Source organism: Lissotriton helveticus, chromosome 8, assembly GCF_964261635.1.
Source record: "Lissotriton helveticus chromosome 8, aLisHel1.1, whole genome shotgun sequence".
Taxonomy (NCBI): Eukaryota; Metazoa; Chordata; class Amphibia; order Caudata; family Salamandridae; genus Lissotriton; species Lissotriton helveticus.
Genome location: NC_136069.1, coordinates 332,880,580 through 332,903,356, shown reverse-complemented (window position 1 = coordinate 332,903,356; position 22,777 = coordinate 332,880,580). Strand labels below are relative to the sequence as shown.

At 42.9% G+C, this 22,777-nt stretch overlaps 1 protein-coding gene across 2 annotated transcripts in view; it reads left to right on the top strand.

The window, feature by feature from the left end:
* ATP8A2 (ATPase phospholipid transporting 8A2) overlaps positions 1-22,777 on the top strand; it is a 1,791,179-nt gene that overhangs the window by 396,510 nt on the left and 1,371,892 nt on the right. For both annotated transcript variants that reach the window (XR_013599395.1, XM_078655985.1), the window contains exons 7-9: positions 7,819-7,888; positions 9,432-9,559; positions 19,345-19,456. Coding sequence is in view for 1 of the 2 variants with exons in the window: in XM_078655985.1 (XP_078512111.1) it covers positions 7,819-7,888; positions 9,432-9,559; positions 19,345-19,456 (310 nt within the window). In the remaining variant the exon portion in view is untranslated. The remainder of the gene's footprint in view (positions 1-7,818; positions 7,889-9,431; positions 9,560-19,344; positions 19,457-22,777) is intronic.

The window sequence follows — 22,777 nt, the reverse complement described above, 5'->3', positions numbered from 1 at the left end:
CCGATATAATAATAATGACCGTTATCAGCCTATGCCAAATCATGAGACAAGAAAATATAATTACCCGATCGAGCCAATTGTCAGATCAGTAATGTCGCATGGGCCCACTACAAATGGTTGGGGCCCTGGAATTCTGGGTTACGATCATAGAGCTCAGGGTAATGGGTTTATATCACGGATGGGAAATGATCAGTCTTTGATGCGCCCAAACACCCCACGTCCTATATGGAATACAACAGCTAGTGGATGGAGCCAGGTAGCTACTCCTTTTGATTGGGGATTTGGAATGGGGAACAGGTATGGTCCTTTATCGAATCTAAACGATTGTGATTGACTCACAGATGGAACTGATTTGGCAATTGATGTTCTTAATATGTCACCACCCAAGAGAAGTCAACACACCAACGGCCAAGACCTCAGTGAGCTCACCCCCCAGACAGTGTCAGAGGGCAAAGTCATATTAAATCACGACTATCTCCTTACACTAAATCGGCCGGAGCACTGTGTAACCCAGAGCCCTGCCAGCGATAACTCACAGAGTCCTTCGCAAGCGGGAAGTAACGAGAGGTCAAAACTGCCACGAATAGCTGAAGGGACCCCGGCGGGGTACCAAGAATCTAAGAAACCCACAGATTCCTGCAAAATTATATGCCGGAACATAGCAGGGCTAAGTGCCAAAAGACAGGATAAGGCATGATCAAGTTTCGCTTTAAGTCACCATATCATTGCACTCCAGGAAACCTGGGATACTTCCGCTAATCTCTGGTGGGATGGGTTCACCAGTTTCACAAAACCAGCAGTCCCCAGTCGCATGGGGAGAGCCAAGGGAGGTTTAGTGATCTTGTTCTCTTTAGACTTGAAGGGAAGTTATAGGCAGATAAGCACCGATTCCCACAATATCCTAATGGTTGAAAGGGTGATTAACAATACTAGCAGGACTATATACATAAACTTCTACAACTCAGGCAACAGTGATTACAGAGGTTGCAATGTGGCTAATCTAGACAGTATTTTAAAAAAAGTTACCCAGAATATCAAGTATGTTTTTGAGTTTATTTTATTAGGCGATTTTAACATTCATTTGTGTAACCTAGCCTGTAGGGGAAGTAGTGACGATGGGGACGAGGGACCACAGGGCCCTCACTTTGAACACTCTACAGAGGGGGAGGAGCTAGAAGACCTGCTAGCTAACTTCGACCTTTATGAACCTGATGGCGGGGTGAGACTGCCAACTTTTATTGGTGCCCAGCAAGGCACAATAATAGATTACATCTTTGTTTCACTAGGTTTATTAAACCGGATTATGGATTATCGCACAGTACAAATACACTTTAGCGATCATAACCCGGTAGTACTCAAAGTGACTTGGGGGGCCCAGATGGGAGCATCCCCAACAATAGCAAATTTAGCCCACCCCTTGAGGACTACTGACCAAGATAGGCGAGTGAAATGGGCTAAAGTGATCCCAGAAAAATTTTATGAAAAAAATTTCCACAAAATCAAGGACAAGGTTGAGATCTGCAAAAATCATTGTGCGCAGGGCAAAGAAATAGTAGAGTCATTTGAGCTAATATGTGGCCAGGTGTCACAGGACCTTTTAGCAAAGCCAAAAAAAGGAATTCCAGGAACAATGCGCTGGTTTGACGCAGCATGTTCAAATGCACACAGATCACTGTTGGTAGCCCTAAAAAATACCCCCAGGGTAAAAGATGACATTACCAGACTAAGGAAAATCTATAAGTCAGCTATAAAGAAACGAAAGGACACCATCAAAGGCGAAGCATGGGAAAATCTCCTCTCAGCGGCAGTGCTGAAGGACAGCAGGAAATTTTGGGAGATTATTAAACAGCCTTTATTTTCAGACGATAATAATGAACCCATGGACTGCGTCATCCCCGATGAAAAATGGCTGTCTCATTTTAAAAATGTTTACGGGGAGGAGGATAAAGAAGTTAAAGATGTCCCGTTGGTCATTGTAGCTGTCTGCCCTATCCTTTTTAACCCTCAAGAAGTGGAAAAAGCAATCGTGGCTACTACAAAGCACAAGGCACCCGGTCCTGATGGTGTTCCTGCCGACTTTTTTATGTATTCACCAAAACTGTGGGCAGAGGTTTTGTCAAATGTGTTTAATGCAGTTAATGGTAACCCAGCTCCAGCCTCATGGGCTACATCTACTATCGTTCCGATTTTTAAAAACAAAGGTCGTCAGCGGGATGATCCCGCCTGCTATAGGCCTATATCCCTCTTGGACTCAACTGTAAAAATCTTAGGACAAGTCCTTTTAGCTAGATTGAGGGAAAATGTCGAGAGCTGTGGTGGGCTGTCCGAGATACAATATGGCTTTAGAGAAAGAAAAGGGACCATTGAACAGTGCGTTAATTTGTATTTGCTTATCTCCAAGTATACCGTGGCCAAGGAGGGGTCCGTGTATCTTGCATTCATGGACCTCTCCTCTGCTTTTGATTTGGTCAATAGGTCAAAGCTGTTGTTGACCCTGTTGGAGTTGGGCATTGATGAAGCCTTGGTTGCGTTCATGGCCACTTTGCACCAGGAGCTCTTTGCAGCTGTGCGTGTAACAAATGATGGTAGACGTACCCCCCCTTTCAAATCCTTAAAGGGGGTACGGCAAGGTTGTATACTGGCCCCCTTGCTTTTCACCATCTACATCAATGGGCTGGGCGCACACCTGCGGGGGCAGGGAGCCGACGTCCCGCATGCAGGAGATGCCCAAATCCCGGCACTTCTGTATGCGGATGACGCTGTGCTGATCGCCCGCACGGGTGTCGGCCTTCAGCACCTTTTGGATGCTTTCGGCTCATTCATGGAGCGTTTGGACCTTAAGGTAAATGTAACCAAGTCGCACACAATGGTAATGGGGCGAGAGTGCAACAAGAAAAGTCATAAAACATTTTCTTGCAGGGGGGACACTGTCTCCAAAGTTTCTACATTCCCCTACCTAGGTGTACTGTTTGACCAGAAAGGGTCTTGGGGGCCACAGATAAGAGCAAAGAGGTTGGCTGTAATTAGATCGTCATCAGCTCTTCTGGGCTTTGCTGGGAAAATAGGGGCTAGGCCTATGGAAGCCCTCTTAAAAATCTACAAGTGTAAATCTGTGGCCATTGCATTATATGGTTCCGCTTTATGGGGGTATGTAAATTTAGATCTAATACAGAGAGCAGAGAACAGATTTATTAGAACCCTGCTTTCTGTACCACAGTCAACCCCAACTTACTCAATTCACAAAGAAGTGGGCCTACCCTATTTGTCAGATACTCTGAGCATGTCCCCTTTGATTTTTTGGCTGAAAATGTGGATGAACGAAGATCTTCCCCTGAACCATAAAATTATGCACGATGTTTTGTCCTTGGACAAATCTAACAAGATCCCATGGCTGGCTTATTTAGCTAAAACATTTGCAGGCTTGGGACGTTCGGAGCTTTTTTCCTTCCCAGAGAAAATTAAGGTACAAGACATTGACTTTATAAAAAAGTCATTTAGGGAGAGGAAGGAAGCACGTCATGAGGAATTTGAATTGGTGAAACCATCAGTAAGGGAACATTGCCTTTTGGTCAGCCCATCCTCACTTGCATCTTATCTTAGTTATGTCACAATCCCCTTTCACAGGTTTTTATTAACGAAGTTTAGATTTAATTTGTTACATTTTTATCTAGGTTCTTTTAAAACTTGGCAGAAGCCGGATTTAGCCCCCCCCCTGTAGCTGTGACCAGTTTTCTGTGCAGGATACAATGCATTTCGTTATGTTTTGTGGGTTGTATATAGAGCAGAGGAAAAAATATTTGCTCCCTATCCTGAAAGAGGCCGGCTTCACCCAAGTGAGACTGGCCCTGCTTTTTTTACAACTACTGCCAAATCCCCGCATTACTTTCTGCATAGCTAATTTCCTGGTGGCAACCTCAAGGGTGAAAGCTGTCTGCCAAACTTCGCCTTAAAGTAAATGTTTTATTATGTATGATCATTTTATGCATGTAACATTTTTAATGGTGTATAATACTTTTTAAAGGATTGTATATTTATATTATCGCTCTTAAGAAAAATATTCGGTATGAAATGTTTTATTGTTTTTTCTTTGTATGACTTCGAATAAGTCGAATAAAGATATTCTGACTGACTGACTTAGAGGAAAATATTACATTGGGCATGCCCCTTTTTTGAGCAACACATACTAAAAGTTTTGCTGCTATTGATTTTCAGGCCTCTCATGTTCATATAATCAGATAACACCATAAGGGATCTCTGGAGGGCCACCTGAGTCCTAGTCATAATCACAGCATCATCTGCATATAGTAGAATTGGGGCGGGGTTTCCTCCAATTTGTGGATAGTCCTCTTTATACTGTGCTAAGTGGGATGCTATACTGTTAATATATAAATTAAATAAAAAAGGAGCGAGTATGCATCCTTGACGAACACCTTTTTTTATTGGAAATTTAGAGGTACACTCCCCTTTGCTGCCAAAGCCACCCTGTATAAGTCTTTAATAAAATTAATTAAACTTGTGGGAACTCCCAGTTGCATAAGCGTTTCCCATAAAAATTCGTGGCTCAGGCAGTCAAACGCCGAACTTAAGTCCACGAATGTTAAAAACAACTTGTCCTCCTTTGCACCCGCATACTTTCCAATGATTATGGCTAGGTTCAACCCCTGTTCCACTGTACCTAAGCCTGCTTTGAAGCCGTATTGAAATTTCGAAAGGACTCCAGTGTCATCTGCCCATTCCTGAAGTCTACTTGAAACGACCCTTCCCGCCACCTTCATTAGAGAATCTAACAGCGAAATTGGCCTGTAGCACTTTGGGTTGTTGCGGTCACCCTTCTTAAAAATGGGGACCACAATAGCTTCCTGCCATGTTAAAAAGAACCCTGTTTTATTAGCACAGTTTAAAACATTAGTCAATAGAGGCGCCCATAATTTAGTATCAGTTTTGTAAATATCAGCAGGAACCCCATCAGGTACTGGGGACTTACCCCCTGAGCTCTCAGTGATGGCTACTTCCACCTTGGATAATTCAAAGTTAATATCCAAAGGGAATAGACCCGTAGAGGAATTGTCCTTCTCCCCCCTAACTTCAACCTCCCTATTTATGGCTAGGTTGTCCTTTTTATAGAGTTCTGTAAAATGAGTAATCCAGGTGTCTTCCTCTATAGCTATTTCTATAGTGTCTGACTTACTGTCGGCAAAAAAGGGGGCATTCACTGCCTTCCAGAAGCCTGTATTGTCCTTCTGAAGGCAAGCGTGATGTAACCCATTCCATGCCTCCGTTCTTATTTCCTGCTTCCTTTCCCTTATTGCAGTGTAATAGGCCGTTCTAGCTTTTTTAATCTCCGCCCTAGATGTAGGGTTACCCTTAAGTGCAGCTTTTAAGCCTGCATGTGCTTTACTGCATTCATAATTGAACCAGCCCTCAATGTTATCCCTTTTTTGTTTTCTCGATGGTCCCTCCAATGATTTTCTGATCTCCTCCGTGATGTTGCAAAATGACGAGGCAACTGAGACCCCGTCACTCGTTTCCGAGAGGCAGACCGTAAAATCATTCGATTTATTTCTTATTAATTTTTTTTTTAAACCGGCTGGCTCAATTTTATTCCATTTTAGTGTGTAACCATTTTTTCCGCTAGATTTATCCTGTGATGGTACAGATTATTGACTGTTCCGTTATTTCCTGAATTTTTTATTTTAGTGTCTAGGGAAAAACTAATAGGATAATGGTCACTGATTACAATTTCACCTGTTTCAAAATTAAGAAAGTTATGTGAAATACTATTTGATGCCAAAACAAAATCTATTAAGGAATTGCATCCCCTTCCATTGTATGTAGGTGTAAAATAAACCTGTGGGGTACATAGTTCGTTACCAAAGCCTAAGTCAATCTCAAACATCAAATTATTCACAAGGTTCCCAAGCAAAGTGTGAGCGAAGTGAGTACAGGAATCACCTTCCTTATTGACCAGCCCACATATATCAGTGTGACCATTTGGACACAAAAAACAGTTAAAATCACCCACCCATAAAACACGATTCCCCGAAAAGCAGTCCACATCAGATTTAAGCATCGAATGCGAGAGGCTTTCAAATACATTAACCATTTCATCCTTGGGGATATTATTATAAAAATGTATTAGGTTGATTGTCTCCATCCCATCAAATATAAGCTCCAACTTCTGGAAATATTTTGAGGCCATACTAAATTTGCCAACCCTGACTTTCAAAATGTTCGAAATGTAAACTCAAAGGCCCCCCTTGTTTCTGCCCCTTTGCGATGGCTCGGCAGCTGTATGAAACGTGATGGCTCGGCAGCTGTATGAAACGTTCGGTACCCGTTAATATGGAGTTCTTCCCTCTCCCATGTCTCTTGGAAACAGACAGTAGAAAATGTATTTACAAAGGGTAAGAAAGCCGGATCATTTAGCTTATTAGATAGATCGGCCACATTCCAGGATAGGAAAGATGTGGACTCACCCTTGTCCCCTGCCTCCTGTCCTAAAGAAGAGGATGTCTGACTACACATTCTCAGCACACTATCGAACAGCCTCTTTCATACAAGAACAATGCACTACTACAACACGTGTCACATAAGCTACAATGTACTCACACATTTCTATATCCATATATTAGTACTGTATAAACTTAAACATCTTTTCCTATCGTAGTGCAGTGCCCACAGAGTATAGTGCACAGATGTTAACACTCAACACACATCTAATTTTATGGGGGTCAAGTAGCGGGAAAGGGAGCAATTTTGGGATTATATATTCAGCCAATATCATAAAGAAAAGTCTTCAGACGCTATTCTCAGTTCTGTTAGTTTAGTCCGTAATCATTACAGATAGCAAATTATTTGTTAATCACTCAAAGGAATTAGCATAATCCTATCATAAGCAAAATAACTATAAGTAGGTAGCTAGCCTTATCAAGCAGACTGACATAAGGTCTGTTCCGTTCAAAGTTCAAGCACATGATATGGCTTTTTGCCAAATTGTATGTCTTTTATAATGTTTTAGACAGGGAAAAGACACAATTCTCATAACATTACATTGCACAAGTGTGTTGCACTGAAATGTACTCGCACAGCGCCAATCACATCATCATTTTAAAATTATACATACTGCCATTGACTAACAGTGCACTTAATTTGTTATTAATGCAAAACACAAGAGAAAAAACAATGAACCGCGTTTACACATAAATAACATCAACAGGGGAGGCTCAGCTAAGTGGCCTTGCACTGTTACAACATTAGACCAGCCTTTTCCGGGTAAACTAGTGAAACATAATTTTGTTGCAGCTGAATTAAAATTATTTTGTCAAACAGAATGGAAATATGAATGTTGAGGTTTTGTACACACAAATATAAAAACAGTCAATGCTGCAGCTTAATGTGGCTTAGTTTTGTCAACCAAAGCCAACCTAAATTAGGTACCATATTTTTAATATGAGCATCAGCTTCCACACAGCTATTTGGATGGGGTACAGATTGTAGGCACAGCAATACACAAACAATACTAGTATAACTCTGATCATTCATCTTTTGCTTTATTTTACTTTTTGCATTACTTTTACACTTCTAATGTCTATTGCATATGTTTACAAAAATAATGACAAGCAATTTGCAGGCTTTGGTAATGCTTCTTAATAATTGAATCTTTTTCTTTCTTTATTTTTTAATAAATAGGTTTTACCATTCTACTGCTAATTGGCTTCTTCAAAATGATGTACTCTGATTTGCGTATACTCTGTGTGATTGCTGGAGTCAAAATTCAGAAACTGATGTTTAATAAAGCCTTTTCTGTACAATTCACAGTGAGCCGCAGGCAATGTGTTACATCGAAACATCTAACCTTGATGGAGAAACAAATCTTAAAATTCGACAGGTAAATGCATGCTTTCCGTTGCTTTTTCAATATGTAGCATAATTTCTAATTTACCCAAAGAACTGTTTCCATTATGTCATTATTAGGTGCTTCTGATAAGACAAGTCAGATACTGCTGACATTTTGTGATTGGTCATAAATCAGGCAGTACATATTTAGTATAAATTTTTTTGAGAGTTTCTAGTGAATGTAATAATATGATAATGTAGTTTTATCAACCAATATTTAGAATCTTAAAGATGATCAAAGAGTTAGGCCTTGCAAGCACAGTAGTGGAATCCATCCTTGTAGACACGGAAGATAGTACTGCTATCCTATTGAATATATTCAGTGCCCTATTTTCCATGCAGAAAAATACAGCAGAAGTGAACGTCACCAAAGCAAAACGTAAGAAGTTCCTTTATATATTTATGTAGTGATATATTCTTTCATGCCTCTTAGGCTTTTGCTGCCTAGCCATACAATGTATTATTTCACAAATGTAATGTGGTTTATTTCTGAAGGGTACTTTGCAGTATGTATCTTACTATTTATATTGCATGCACATATCTAGTGAACAAAAGAGCTTTGGCTGGGACAAGATGCAAGATCATGTGTATCAAGTGGGTTTCACACATTTGAATTGCACAAACCAGTTATATTCACAACAACCTATATTCATTTACTTAGATTTTTATGACCGGGAAATAGAGTGATTTGTTCAGTATTCCACATTTTTTGGGGAGATGAGAAAGCCAGGATTTGACACCGGTTTAAAAAAAAAACCATCATTTTACTAGACTGCATCTCCCCCTCTAGTGGCATTAGTTTTTACCTCTACAGCATCATCGAAATGAGATGTACCGCTCTGTCTAAAAATGCACCTTTTGCCCTATAAATTTACACTTCATTTTACAAAAGCCACCTTTATAAATAAATCTCAGGTGAATGGAGACTTCTATTTATTTTACATGTCTAAAGTCTGGGTCTCTATTGATTCCCAATTTATATGTGATACTTTCTGTTCCAGAAAATCATTATGCTTCATTCTGAAGCACACAAGTTGCCTCCATTTACATTATAGTTTGTACTATAATCTCATCTGCCTCATTTTGATACTGCAACTCACTGTAAAAAGGAAATTGGAAGTCATTTCACAGAAGAATATTTCCCAGGAAATTAGGAACTTAAAGTATAATTTCACTGTTTTCCTGACAAAATACATTAGGATCTTGGCAATGCAGAAACTACATACATGTAGGGTTAGTAAATGTTGGTATTTTACAGGAAGTGTATGTGAATATCAAATGTACATAAATTATGAAACGTGAAAGTAATGTGCATGTAAATATCGTGAGCCAGGTAAGTAGTTGTAAACCTCACCAATATACCACACATTGTTACATTTCTAATTCTCTTTGTAAATTAGGCCCCTAATATTGTTTTTAAAAATAAATTCCTCTTTCCCTGGTAAGTAAAGGGTGGAAGAAGCTAACCTTTCTTAGTTCGTTTTTTAGTTGAAAGATTCCTCTCTTACCTGCATCTGTTTGTTTAACTTCTACAGGGTTTGCCAGTTACGTCTACTTTACAGTCCACTGAAGATTTGATGAAACTGATTGGGAGGATTGAATGTGAAGGACCAAACCGTCACCTATATGATTTTACTGGGAACCTAATCTTAGAAATGAACAGGCATGGATGTTTTTTTTAAAATGCATGTATATACAGGCTAAACACTGAAAAAATAGATTAAACCAGGTGGTGTCATCTATTAATGGCAACAGGGGGCGTCCTATTCTATGTAGACCTGACAGGTGCTTGCAGATATTCGCATCCTGCCTTCCTTTATTCATGCCTTATTTATATGGTTAGAAGAAAACATCTTTCAAGCCAAAACCTGCTTCCTCAACCTTTTATCCTTGGTGACTTTAAAGTGTTTTCAAATCTAAGTCTGACTCCTTATGTCTCTCTCTCATGCCAGCTAAAAACCGTCTAGGCGGTGCTCAACATGTGTAGGACCATACACAGAAAGCAGAACACCAATTGTCCCTTATGTTCTCCACTTCTGACCATGTAAATTTCCAAACTTCTAAAGGAATTTTTTGGTTTGACCATTTAAAATATCTTATTCACACATTACCACTTGCCTAAATCTACCAGAGCATCCGAAATGACTGCATTATGAGATAGTGGTTGAACAATCATATCTGCACATTAGTGGCATTGCTCTCTGCATTCTACTTAACCTTCCCTCTTCACTAGAAAAAGTCTAACCCCTCGAAATTATCAATCAGATCTATAATCGGATCACCTCAACTGTAGATCTAATCTTACCACTTCAAGCTAAAATAACTGATCACTTGCCATGCTGCCAGCAAATGTGTCACTCTGGCATTATATGTTTAAAAACACACAGCTAAGCAATTTATAAAGATACTGGAGAAAACCCTGCAATGTTTAGATAAATCAAGTTATTGCCAATAAATCCTTAAATATTGCTACCTTATCAGACAAGCCATGTGAAAGTTCTGCTCAAATAAAGATTCTTTTTGCAAATAGCTCTTCCAAGGAATTTTCTCAAACAACTTCTATCCCCCTACTGCCCCTTCCTACCACACCCCTCCACCACTGGCTATAATCAATAAGATCCCATATTCATTGGGCCTGGGTAATTATTCATTCACAGATGGAATTTGGATAATTAGAGAAGAATTTGACAGCAGCATAGACCGAACTAACTCAGTTGATCTAATGTTGAGCCTAGATCTCTGTATGTGTTCCTCCAAACCTCTTCTTCTTCCCACATCATTTAAGTCCATTAAGATATTTAACTCCATTCCAACAGAGGTATGCATCACTCTTCTGAAAAATTGTAGACCTTACAGGACACTAGTAGATCAGTTCCTATTTGGAAAGAAAATCATTGCCAAATATCTCTTGTCTGACAGAAATATTAAATGCATCCATCTCAAAGATCTTTTTTCCTGATCAGTTCAAGCATGCTATTGTAGAACTTCCCTACTCAAATAACCCATGTTGTACCGCGTGTCAGACACTATCTCCTTTTTAGGTTTTGACTAGCGATGCATGCGTACGAAGTACGCATGCGCTAGCAAAATCTAATGATATCCTCTAATCTTCTATGTGGGGTCGGGTATCTGCCCCCTCCTCCCATTGGCTAGCTCCATAAATGGAGGCTAGCCATTGGGAGCCGGATCTGTCCGTCAAAGGCCGGACCAGATTCGGGGGCGTTCCCGACATTTTTTCCCTCTCCGCCTCTGCGATGTCGTTATCGCGGCGGTGGGCGGAGTTTCTTTTTTTTTATTTTGTTTGTTTCCCCCATTACGCAGCCGACCGCCGCTGGAGGAAGTCGAGGTGAGTGCTGCCGTTCCCTCCCCCCTCCCGCTGTCCGTGAGCCCCCCCCCCCCCGTGTCTCATGTCGTCTGTGCCGTTCCGCCCCCCTACCCCTATAGCGCGAACTCGCCCCGAAGCTATCCGGGCGCTTTACATGAGCACCGGTTGTGTTGCAGACGGTCACATTCATTTCTAGGCAGGGGGAGATGAAGTGGTTTGCCCAGAATCACAGGATGCTTCCGCCTCCTGCTAGACTCGATCCTGTTCCCCAGCTTCAAAGTCGGCCCACTGGGATGCCCCCGGGCGGCAGTGTCACCTCTCCTGTGGGTTGCCGGCCCAATGCTCTTGTCAGTATCGGGCGGGCCCCTGGTTCAATCCCTCACTGGTGTCTGCCTCACCCCCTGTCAGACACCACAGCCACTAGTGTGCAGGTGTAGCCCCCTCAGGTCTGTGGGCTCCAGGTTAAATTACCGAGCTCTCCCCGATCCCTGCTTGAGTTTAGCGGCCTGATGTCAGGGCTTCGGGTTCAGTCCCACACACAAAGCAGCTGCTCGCTCTCCGGCTCCAGGTTAAACCCTCGCTCGTCCTGGACGCCTCGGGTTAAACCCCCTCCTCTCCCCCCCCCCCCGACACGACAATCTCTTAATATGGACGAGATCTCTGAAGTGTGCGTGTAAAGTCGTGGGAAACAGCCCCACTCCACACTAATTACAGGGCTCTCCGCCTGAGCACGCCCCTCCGTCCTGCCTGCACGGATGCAGCAGAAAGGGCTTCTGATTCTATTAGGCAGCAGATATTTGCTCTCTGAGCACAATGCCATGCCCAAAATTATCCCCTGGCTCGTGTGAAGGGGCCGCGCTTTCAAACACTAACCTGCTCTCTGCGTCCATGCCATGGAGCTGCCCAGCACTCCTCCTGGGTCCCAGGAGAGAGATGCTGGCAATGAATGCACTTGATTGCAGGTACGGGGACGTTACCCTGGGGAGGCAGACGTATTGTTTTTTAGTTTCTTTGTTTTTTTTCTCTTTGTGAGGAGGGCAGTGAGAAACTCCGGTTCATCAAATGTACTGATGCAGCTCACCCAGTTCAAACTGGTTCTAGGTATAGTGTCCCTCAGCTTACTTTTTTTGACAGGGGGGTCTGTGGAAATGCAGTGAACTGTAGCTCTGGTACATAGCAGAAAGGAAGGAGAAAATAAACCAGCTGTTGCGGAAGGCTCTGAAGACCTTATTCCGCCTCTAATCCCCACCAACCCCATCTATTCTCTTTCCCCTCCCCTTTCCTCCTTGGAAAGCTCCCGCAGGCTTGCACCAGTCAGTGCTTCTGTGACAAATGCTACAGAGTGCGGTCACTTGACGAAAGGACCTGCCTAATTTCATCAGACGGGAAAAGCAACCCGGTTAGGTTCGTACTGCTTCTGTGACACTGCCAGAGAAGCATTGGGTGATGTGGGTCATAAGAGCGCTGTGTGTTGTGCATCGGGAGGGCATCAGCCGGCAGTGACTCCACTGCTTGGGGTGGAAGGCTCCACCATCGGTCATGCTTTTAAGAAGCACATGGGATTAACTGAGGCTTTCAAAAATAGCTCCAGGCGACGTTTTTCCACAATTTACCAATGGTTGTAAAAAAAGTCCGTATTGTATTGAAAGTTTGTTACGCTTGTTTAGTCAGCGCCGGAGTGCACAGATACATGGTAATATTAATAGATTGACGAGTGCCTCTGACAGCTCGGCAGGGCAAAAGAAAGGGGCAGGAACATTTTAGAACTGGGAGAGGCAAGGGTGACTCATGATGCATGCGCAGTGTTTTCAACTCAAAGGTAAGTAAAGGTTAGACTCGGTCCGGTGTGCCAGCATGTGGCTGACCAAAGGCTGCGACAGTCTCAGTATCCCGCAGGGGCACTAAACTGCCAGCAAAACATAGTAGCGAAATCATCTCACTTCATAAAACTGACTTTCATCCAGTCCTCTGTGTTCTACTACCAGCAATAAGCATTCTGAGACTTGTAGTTTCACTGTAGTTCTCGTAAGTAATCCTACACGTGCCAACATGTGAAATATTGCTGGTTGGAAACGCGGCAACTGGCTGCACGCTCATGTCATCGGGTTAGATGACAGCTATAACAAAAGCCCTGATTCCCCCAGATGCCTGTGAGAGATCACAGACTCCCAACCCCTAACGGGTGAAAGAATGAGCGGCTTTTATACTGCACTCAGGTAAACAAAGGTGAGTCCCAGACAATAACAAAAGAGGAAAGTAGGACCAGTGTAAAATAATAAATTGTTTGGAGCTTTGAAACAGTGTGACAAAGAGTCAGAAGTATAGCTCAAAGGCAGATCTGCTAATGTTGTTCACAGAGCTCGCGAGCTGATCTGCCAAAGTACGCTGGTGAATTACATTCATTGCCACCCAGTGGTGCCGCCTCTCCAGCGCTCCCCACCGGCTCTTCGCCCGTGGCGGCCGCCGATGCTGTTCGGTGCCCGCCCTCCCCCCTCTTCATTAGGCCTTTGTTACATGTTTCTCATCTTCAATTAAGGAGTGGGCGGATGCCCCCTGCGTGGAGGGCTTCTCTTGCATTTTCTGATGTCTTTGTAACATGCTTCTGTACTTCAGATTCCTGTGAGAGGGACTGCTGTTTTTAGGTTTTGACTAGCGATGCATGCGTACGAAGTACGCATGCGCTAGCAAAATCTAATGATATCCTCTAATCTTCTATGTGGGGTCGGGTATCTGCCCCCTCCTCCCATTGGCTAGCTCCATAAATGGAGGCTAGCCATTGGGAGCCGGATCTGTCCGTCAAAGGCCGGACCAGATTCGGGGGCGTTCCCGAAATTTTTTCCCTCTCCGCCTCTGCGATGTCGTCATCGCGGCGGTGGGCGGAGTTTCTTTTTTTTTTATTTTGTTTGTTTCCCCCATTACGCAGCCGACCGCCGCTGGAGGAAGTCGAGGTGAGTGCTGCCGTTCCCTCCCCCCTCCCGCTGTCCGTGAGCCCCCCCCCCCCCCGTGTCTCATGTCGTCTGTGCCGTTCCGCCCCCCTACCCCTATAGCGCGAACTCGCCCCGAAGCTATCCGGGCGCTTTACATGAGCACCGGTTGTGTTGCAGACGGTCACATTCATTTCTAGGCAGGGGGAGATGAAGTGGTTTGCCCAGAATCACAGGATGCTTCCGCCTCCTGCTAGACTCGATCCTGTTCCCCAGCTTCAAAGTCGGCCCACTGGGATGCCCCCGGGCGGCAGGGGCCGGGTTTACACATAGCTTGTGCGCACCGGTGCAATCTCGGCTTCAGAAAAGACTCTTCATGTCAGACCCACCGCAGTTCGAGCCCTGCTGGCTCTTAGTCAGGGGTCACTGAAACACACGGAAAAAGTGGCTCAACTTACTGCTCAATTTAAACATACTCTATAAAATGAGAGTCAGGTCCACCCAAAACGACCCTCTCTACCCCCCAAACCACGTCATTGGAGTTAAACGCACGTGCTTTAACTTATATGAACCCATTCCTACGTTACCCTCAATCCCTACAAGCTGAAAGGGCAACAAGTGTGTAAAATTATATCAAGAAAGAAACTCATTTCCAATCCCCGATTTTGGAACCATTCTTCACCCTATGAATTCCCTCTTCCGTCATTAGCATAACCCCACCTCTCCAGCCGGACCTCCCGGAGCCCCCCCCCCCAACACCTGCACTTAAACAGTTTACCTCTTCTGAGCCTCCGCCGGTCCCCTATGAATCCCCTCTTCCGTCATTAGCACCAACCCCACCTCAAAAGAACAGCCGGACCTCCCGGAGCCCCCCCAACACCTGCACTTAAACAGTTTACCTCTTCTGAGCCTCCGCCGGTCCCCTATGAATCCCCTCTTCCGTCATTAGCACCAACCCCACCTCAAAAGAACAGCCGGACCTCCCTTAGCCCCACAACATCTGCACTTAGACAGTTTACCTCTTCTGAGCCTCCGCCGGCAGCCTGACCCCCGCACACAATCCACTCCAGGTGCAAAGCCAGGAAACGCTCCCGCTTCTCGAGCATTATTGAGGTGTGTTCTCCCACGTGAGCCCCTCTCTTCACCCTCATTTGCTCATTCAAACTCACCCAATCACCTTGGCTGTTCCATAATCCAAAAACAGTGCTAGGAACTCCAAATCCCACAATGCTCTTTGCTGTCACCCATCAAACGAAATCAGTAAAATAAAAACGTAAAACACAATAAAATGAAGCAAAAACTCACGGATTCCACCCCCCGTCAGGCTCTCTCTTCACAAAACCAAAAAAGTGAAATGTTATCCAAACATAATGCCGATTCAGTGAACACCTGCTCAAAATTCATAATCCACTCCAGTGCTATTGGAACAGGAATGGTTCACAAAACCCCGGGAGCAGTTAAAGTTCAGCGGCCACACTGATCCGATATTACTGTTCACGTGAAGGTGTTCCGTCCATGAATCCATTCCAGGTCTTCCTTTCTCCTCTGTCTCCATGGTGCTCGACCCTTTATTATAATCTTTGAGAAATCCAAATATGGGGGTAACTCCAATGGGGACGATGGATTTGCAAAGCACAGAAAGTATCTGTGTGAGAGTGCACGTACACAAAAGCGTGCTGTGAGGCCCACAAAGCATGGGGACGATGGATTTGCAAAGCACAGAAAGTATCTGTGTGAGAGTGCACGTACACAAAAGCGTGCTGTGAGGCCCACAAAGCACTAATAGCTGCATTAAAAAGAATAATGTGCACGAGGCGCATGCCTTAAGGGGCCTAGACAGGAAAACAACTAGATGAGTTCGGACAGCATGGGAGGAAGCATGCCGGGGGGATCTGGAATTGGCTGCTAAAATGTGGGACAATTATTTGTTCTGGAAAATAATTGCCAATGGGAGTGGCAAAGGCGCAATCTTGCAAGCCTAGTAATATTGTTTCTGTGTTCAGGGGCGTAACAAAGGGCCCCTGCAGCCCCTGTGGGGCAGAGGGGTCTCTCATCACATTCTGTAAGAGGGGGCCGTCATCTTGCGCTACGCCATTTACTGGGCACTGCTGTCCTGAGGCAGAGAAGTGCAAAACGTACTTATAATAGTATTACTTTATTATTTTGAAGTTTTTACACTTGTTAACAATGTCTGAGCATAGGTTGCACCTCATTAATGCAAGCTCCGCTCTACAATATAGTAATAAATAATAGAAAGGTGACCAATAAACCTTTTCCCCGCCCCCTGGTTCCCCTGCCCCCTGGCTGTGCTTGCTTCCCTGCCCCCTGGCTGTGCTTGCTTCCCTGCCCCCTGGCTGTGCTTGCTTCCCTGCCCCCTGGCTGTGCTTGCTTCCCTGCCCCCTCGCTGTGCTCTGGGTGTGTGTCAGTCACATCTTGGATCAGCCACAGGAGTATTTTTGTTTCATCTTCTGTATGAGGGACTATTAGATTAAACTATTGACATTGTAAATGACAATGCCATTTATTTATCTGTTTTCAAAACCAACACATAAATAAACAATTTGTCATTTACAATGCTAATAACTCTAACTTTGGCAAAGGCAAAACCTTTGCATTGTAAATGCTTGTTACTTTTGATCTCAAAGCTGATTGAAAAAGTAGTTACCGTTCAACTACAAACATTTTCAGAAAACTAGGACTGCTTACAAGATCCACAAGCAGGATTTAGTCCTAACAGAGGTATGGAATTATTGACAACTTTGGTTATTGATAACCTAAGAACTATGGCTGACAAAGACATTGATGAAGACATTGATAGAGCACTTATTTATTTGGACCTCCCTGCCACCCTCAACACCCTTGACCACAGTGTACTTTTGGAGCGGCTCACCACTTTTGCAATAGGGTGGGGAGGGGCTCAGTACTTGCCTGGATATACACCTTGCCCTCAGCCCTGGGTGAATCCATTAATCTAGACTATTTTCAGTCTGAAGCTAAACTCCTTCACCTGGGTATTCCATAAGTGACTATTGGTTCCCCTTTATTGTTTAATCTTTATTTGGCCCCAGAAGCTTTCCTGCTTCAAAACTACAATGTAAAAACGTATTTTAATGCCACTGGCGTAACGAAAACTGAGGGGGCCTCCCTGCACGGTACGTAGAGGGGCCCCCTCCGGGCTCAATCATGAGCTCTCTGGCCAGAGTGCAGTGCTGAGGGGGCCTCTTGGAGCTTGGGCCCCCCCCCGCACCGCATGGGCTGCGGAGGCCTTTGTTACGCCCCTGTTTTATGCTGATAATACCAAATTGGTTTGCCAGGCTTACATAGTGACTGCCCCTATTACGTTGCAAAGATATTAGCAATGTTTTAAGCCTTGATGCAAGCAAATTTCCTAAACCATAATCTAAATACAATCGAAATTCTCACCATTCCATTCCAACAGAATCAACAAGTGGGATCAATCCCTATGGCCATCCAGGTCAACACTGACCGTACTCGAGGATGTCATTTAATCTCAAAGTTACCTTTTAACCCACAGATCTCAGCAGTTGCAAAATCCTACCTTCCCAACTGTGCCCAAAAAAATCCAATTTCTTTTTTTCCCCCATAAAGTTATTGCCACAAATGCCTTTATCTCATCATGGCTTGACTTAGGAAATCGCGCCTACCTGAACTTGCCACTTAAAAGTCTTAAAATATACAAAATGCCATCAGTGAGCTCATTTTCAATCTTAACAAAATTTAGCATGCTTCTTCTTATGGCAAGTTACTCCATCAGTTGTTGATGGGGAAAAAAAGGATCCTGATCATAACTGCATGTTAATGCATTACGCATATGAGTCCAACTCTACCGTCCTGCCAAACAAATTCAAGAAATACTATACAACCCAAGAATAAAGACCCAACAACTCCTTTTCTGCTAAATTCAAACTATAGAACTGGGGAGGCAGAGCTTTCGGCTTTCAGGCCCCCACACGAGGAACTCCCTACCAGCCACCATAAGAAATGAAAGAAACCTGTTTAAATTCCTAATAGCTCTGAAACCCCACTCTTCATTCATTAAATTGTTTGGCAAAATTTAGCGCCTTTTGATCCCTTCTTATTTCACAATCAAGCACTTAGTGACTACACATGAGTGATTATGCACTTTACAAGAAAATTACATCAATAAAATATTAGCATCTCTCTGTGAAATGCAAAATTCAATGAGACTACCTATGAGGGATTATGTGCTTTGCATGGTAAAAAAAATACACAAATAAATAAATAAGTTGTATGTTAGAATCTCTGTGGAATTTAAAGTTCAATATGAGACTATGCATGCAAGCATATTTGTAGTGTAGATTTCTGGCATGTCTGATACCCTGCTCATTGTTCTAGCAAGCAATTCTCCATAAAAATGTAGAACAGCTGTCTGTAACTTTGATAACCCTCAATGTGCACATCAATAAAGTACAACTTTCTATGGCTGGCGTATTTTAGGTTATACAAGAAAAATACATCAATAAAATTAATGTGTCAACCTTTGAGTAAAGACCTGACCTGAGGGAGGGAGCTGCACATATCATTTCACACATACAATACCACATTCAGTTATTTATAATCTAAGTCTATACCTGTGGACAAAACCGCAAAATACAATTACACAGTGACATACAAGAAGTCATTAATATTGTAGGATAACTCCTCAGCAGACCCGCAAACCTACCATAATGTCCTCCGTATCGGATACTTTCACTAAACAACAATACATTCTCAGACCAAGAAAAAAGTGGGCCACTACGAATTCAGTTAATGTCAACAGAATCAATCTTGGCACCACAACGTTCTGCCTCTTATTCACAAATTATTTCTACTCAATTGATGACTATCTTAAGTGATCAGTTGCATATCTTTTGAATAGTTTGTGTTGCAGGCAGTAGTAACCCGTCAACCTTAACTAAAGTTTTTTTCCCCATGAATGTGTATGGATTTATAAGGGAAGACAGCTAGAGAGATATCTTTTGTAACCCCGAATTTTACATACATCATAGTTGAAGCATGCATTCCCCCCATCCATTTCATGATGAAATTATAACCAACAATTTAAGATTTATTCACACTCTTCATGGTGTTTGTGAATACATAAGTAAGCATTTTCTTCATCCAAACTCTTGGTGAAATCTGTGGTGAAAGTTATTTCTGCATTTGTCTTCCTTTCAGCCCAGTTCCAATTGGCCCTGACCAGATCTTGCTAAGAGGAGCTCAGCTTAGAAATACTCAATGGGTGATCGGAATTGTTGTGTACACAGGCCATGACACAAAACTCATGCAGGTAAATTGAAGTTCATTTTACCAGAGTAACTTTCCTCAGTGTTTGATAGAGTTTTAAAATGAGAATTTGAAAAGGGTAAAGATTGATGTAGGAATTACTTATTAGCAAAGAGCTTTAGCAATTTTGGTTTCCTGACGCTTTCCAGTAATGAATGTTAGGCTTCATTCACAAAGCTTTTTGTGGTTCTAGTGAGAATTGTAACTGCACTAATTTTGCTCTATGGTGATAATTTCCCAATCTTTATACTCACAGTCAGGAGTTGCATATTCTTGATAGACTAATTTCAATTTATGACCACAGAAATGATGCCAGCACAACATTTTCCGCCACTAGTACACCTTTAGGGGTGGGCCATGGGTGTTCTCAGTACTGGGGGGGAGGGGCGGGTTAAGTGATGGCCATTGGGAATGCAGTGAACACACATAAGGGTATAGTTCTAATGGTCTTCACAAACATTCATTAATGTTTTTCACACATACTTGCACACACTTCATGTTGGTGCAGAAAATGTTAGGATAAGTGTGAAAACTGGATGTGAGCAATCGCCAAGCACCCCATAATATTGTCAGGGGCTGCCTGGCTATCTGTCTGCTAGATAACCATCTGATGGCTTAGGTACTGGCATCGAAACACATTTTTTGTAGGATTCTATGTGTGTTTAGTGCAATTTATGTGAATTTAAAAAAAAGTAACTTTATGACAACAATATGACCATATGACAACCAACAAGCCTCCAGCTCCTAAAAATGCTCATTTTCAGGTAGTCCTCACTTATTATATATATTAGAAGGTGCAAATGGTAACCTCAATTTAATGAGGAAGATCATTACCTTGCTCATCACCCGCATGCGTTTCATTGACCTAGAAAACACACTTGAGAGCTTTCTTCATTTTAACCCCTTGGGCGCGGCGGCGATCCTGCACCTGAGCAGCCGTTTTGAAGAGTGGGCGGGTTCATGACGGCCCCCAGCCGTCATCAGCACACGAGCACTGTGATGCATGACGGACGGGGGCCGTCATCAGCACGCAAGGCGTTAATAGTCACTGTTGGAGTTGCCCAAGAGTTGAATGCCTTTACATTATTCAAAAGGGAATGCTCTGAGTGTGCCCAGACAATTACAGAATGGAGCTGCACCAAGTAGGAGCAGGTCACCTGACTTCCCTTGCATCTGTAAGTGGTGAATTAACTGCTGTGTAAGTTAAACTTGGTTTTCCCTTTGGTCACTTGACTGATTTTAGCTCTTAATCCCATAAGAGGTAATTTAAGAACCTCTTTAAAATGCAAAACAATGCAAACTGTAAAACGTTTAGTGTCTAAACAAAGTGTATTATAAACACATACAAAAGTGTATTTACAACAAATCTTCTTTTGTTAAAAAGTAATAATGATCCTACTGGGTTCAAATAGGGCAAACTGCCTCGTGGGATTTAGGGTTTTAAGCTTTTTTTTGTTGGGCCCATGAAAGAAATATTTTATTTTGATTTTATATTTTGTAAAGGCTTCGAATACCAGTGGTGTCTTGGCGCTGCTTCTGTCCAGTAAGATACTGCTGGATATTTTTGCTGCATTAGGTGCTGAAGAGCCAGGTCTTTAAAGATTTTCTGACGGTCCAATGGTTGGGACTAAGTTTTAATAATGTAGTTCCCCCCCACCCCCTTTCCAGAGGCTCGTTTTGTTCTGGGGTCACTACTAGTTTGGCCGTGTTGGATCGTACGATTCTAGATGGTATGTACCATCTAAAACAGTATTTTAAATAATCTAGACCAATGTTATGCAGTGCTTTAAAGGCAATGCATAGGGATTTGAACATGATGCTTTTTTCAGCTGGTAGCCAATGTAGTGTTACTAGGCCTTGAGAAATGGATTGGGGTTTGGGGATCCCTAAAAGAAGCTGATCCGAGACATTTTGTAAAATTTGTAGACTCTGCAAAAGTTTTTGGGGGACATTGAGAAATAAGGCATTTTCATAAGCAATTTTAGATAGTACCAGGGCAGTCCCCAATGTTTTCTGAAGATCTGGTGGAATAAATCGATCTTTTGATAATTTATAGTAGGACGGAGACAGACGATCCCAGAGCTTTGACCTGATCCTTAAAAGTCTGTTTAGTGTCAATAATTTCCCCCAAGGTGAGCACTTTGTTTAGAGGTAGGGGAAGGGCTCCCATATCTTTAGGCCACCACACAGGCGACCAGAATGAGGTATCATTGCCTCAAAGTAAAACCTCTGTTTTACTCTAGTTTAGTTTAAGGCAATTAAGCTGCATCCAGTTGTTGATTTGTGTCAGACATATTAAAATGATCAGCTGTCTCTTTCCAGTTTCCGTACACTGAGATAATAAGTTGAGTATTGTTGCCATAAGAAACAGTCGAAAAGCCAAATGTGTGAATGAGCCGAGCCAACGGGGTTACATATAGATTATACAAAGAGGGGCTCAATGCTGAGTCCTGGGGAACCCCATACGTTCGTTTGAGACTAGGTTAGGAAAGTTGACCTCAAGCAACATGTTGTTTCCTATTGGATACAAAAGAACCCAGGACTTTAAGAGCTTTGTCCTTTATTCTAGCCTCAGAGAGTCTGTTGATTAAGGTATGATGACCAACGGTGTCGAAGGCTACTGATAGATCCAAAAGGATAAAGGCAGCCCTCCCTCCATTGTCCAAGATTGATCTTAGATTTTCTATAGCAGCTAGCAAGGCGGTTTCTGTGCTGTGCGATTCTCAAACGTTATTGAGTGGGATCAAGAGATTTATTATTATGATCAGGCCCTTCTCCAAGTCTTTTGCTGTAAATGGTGACCTGGATATGGGCCTGAAGCTACTGGGCTCTGAGGGGTCCAAATTGGGTTTCTTTAACAGTGGTGTTATTGACACTATTTTCCATTTTGCCGGAAAGAGTCCTGATCTCAGGATCTCTTTCAAAACATATTTCAGTGATTCACTAATGATATCTGCCGCTAAGTGAATTATTTTTGGATGGCAGGGGTCGAGTGGCAAGTCTGATTTGGTGGCCAAAACTAATTTGCGAACCATTTCCAGGTCCAAGTGAGTGAAAGACTGCAGCCTACTCTGAATATGGAATGTGTCTCCAGTTGTGGCCACCTTTGTATAGTTAGACACGTTCCAATTGAATGTGCCTTAGACCTCTCCTACCTTGGCCTGCAAAAACATAGCCAAAGAATTGCAAAAGTCAGCGCTATCGTTTTGCTGGGTAGGTTCAGGTATCTTTGTTAGACTATTAATCGTGGTGAATAGACTGAGAGAATTTGTCAGAGAAGTGTTTGATCTTCTCTTCCATAATTAGAACTTTATAGTCTGTGATA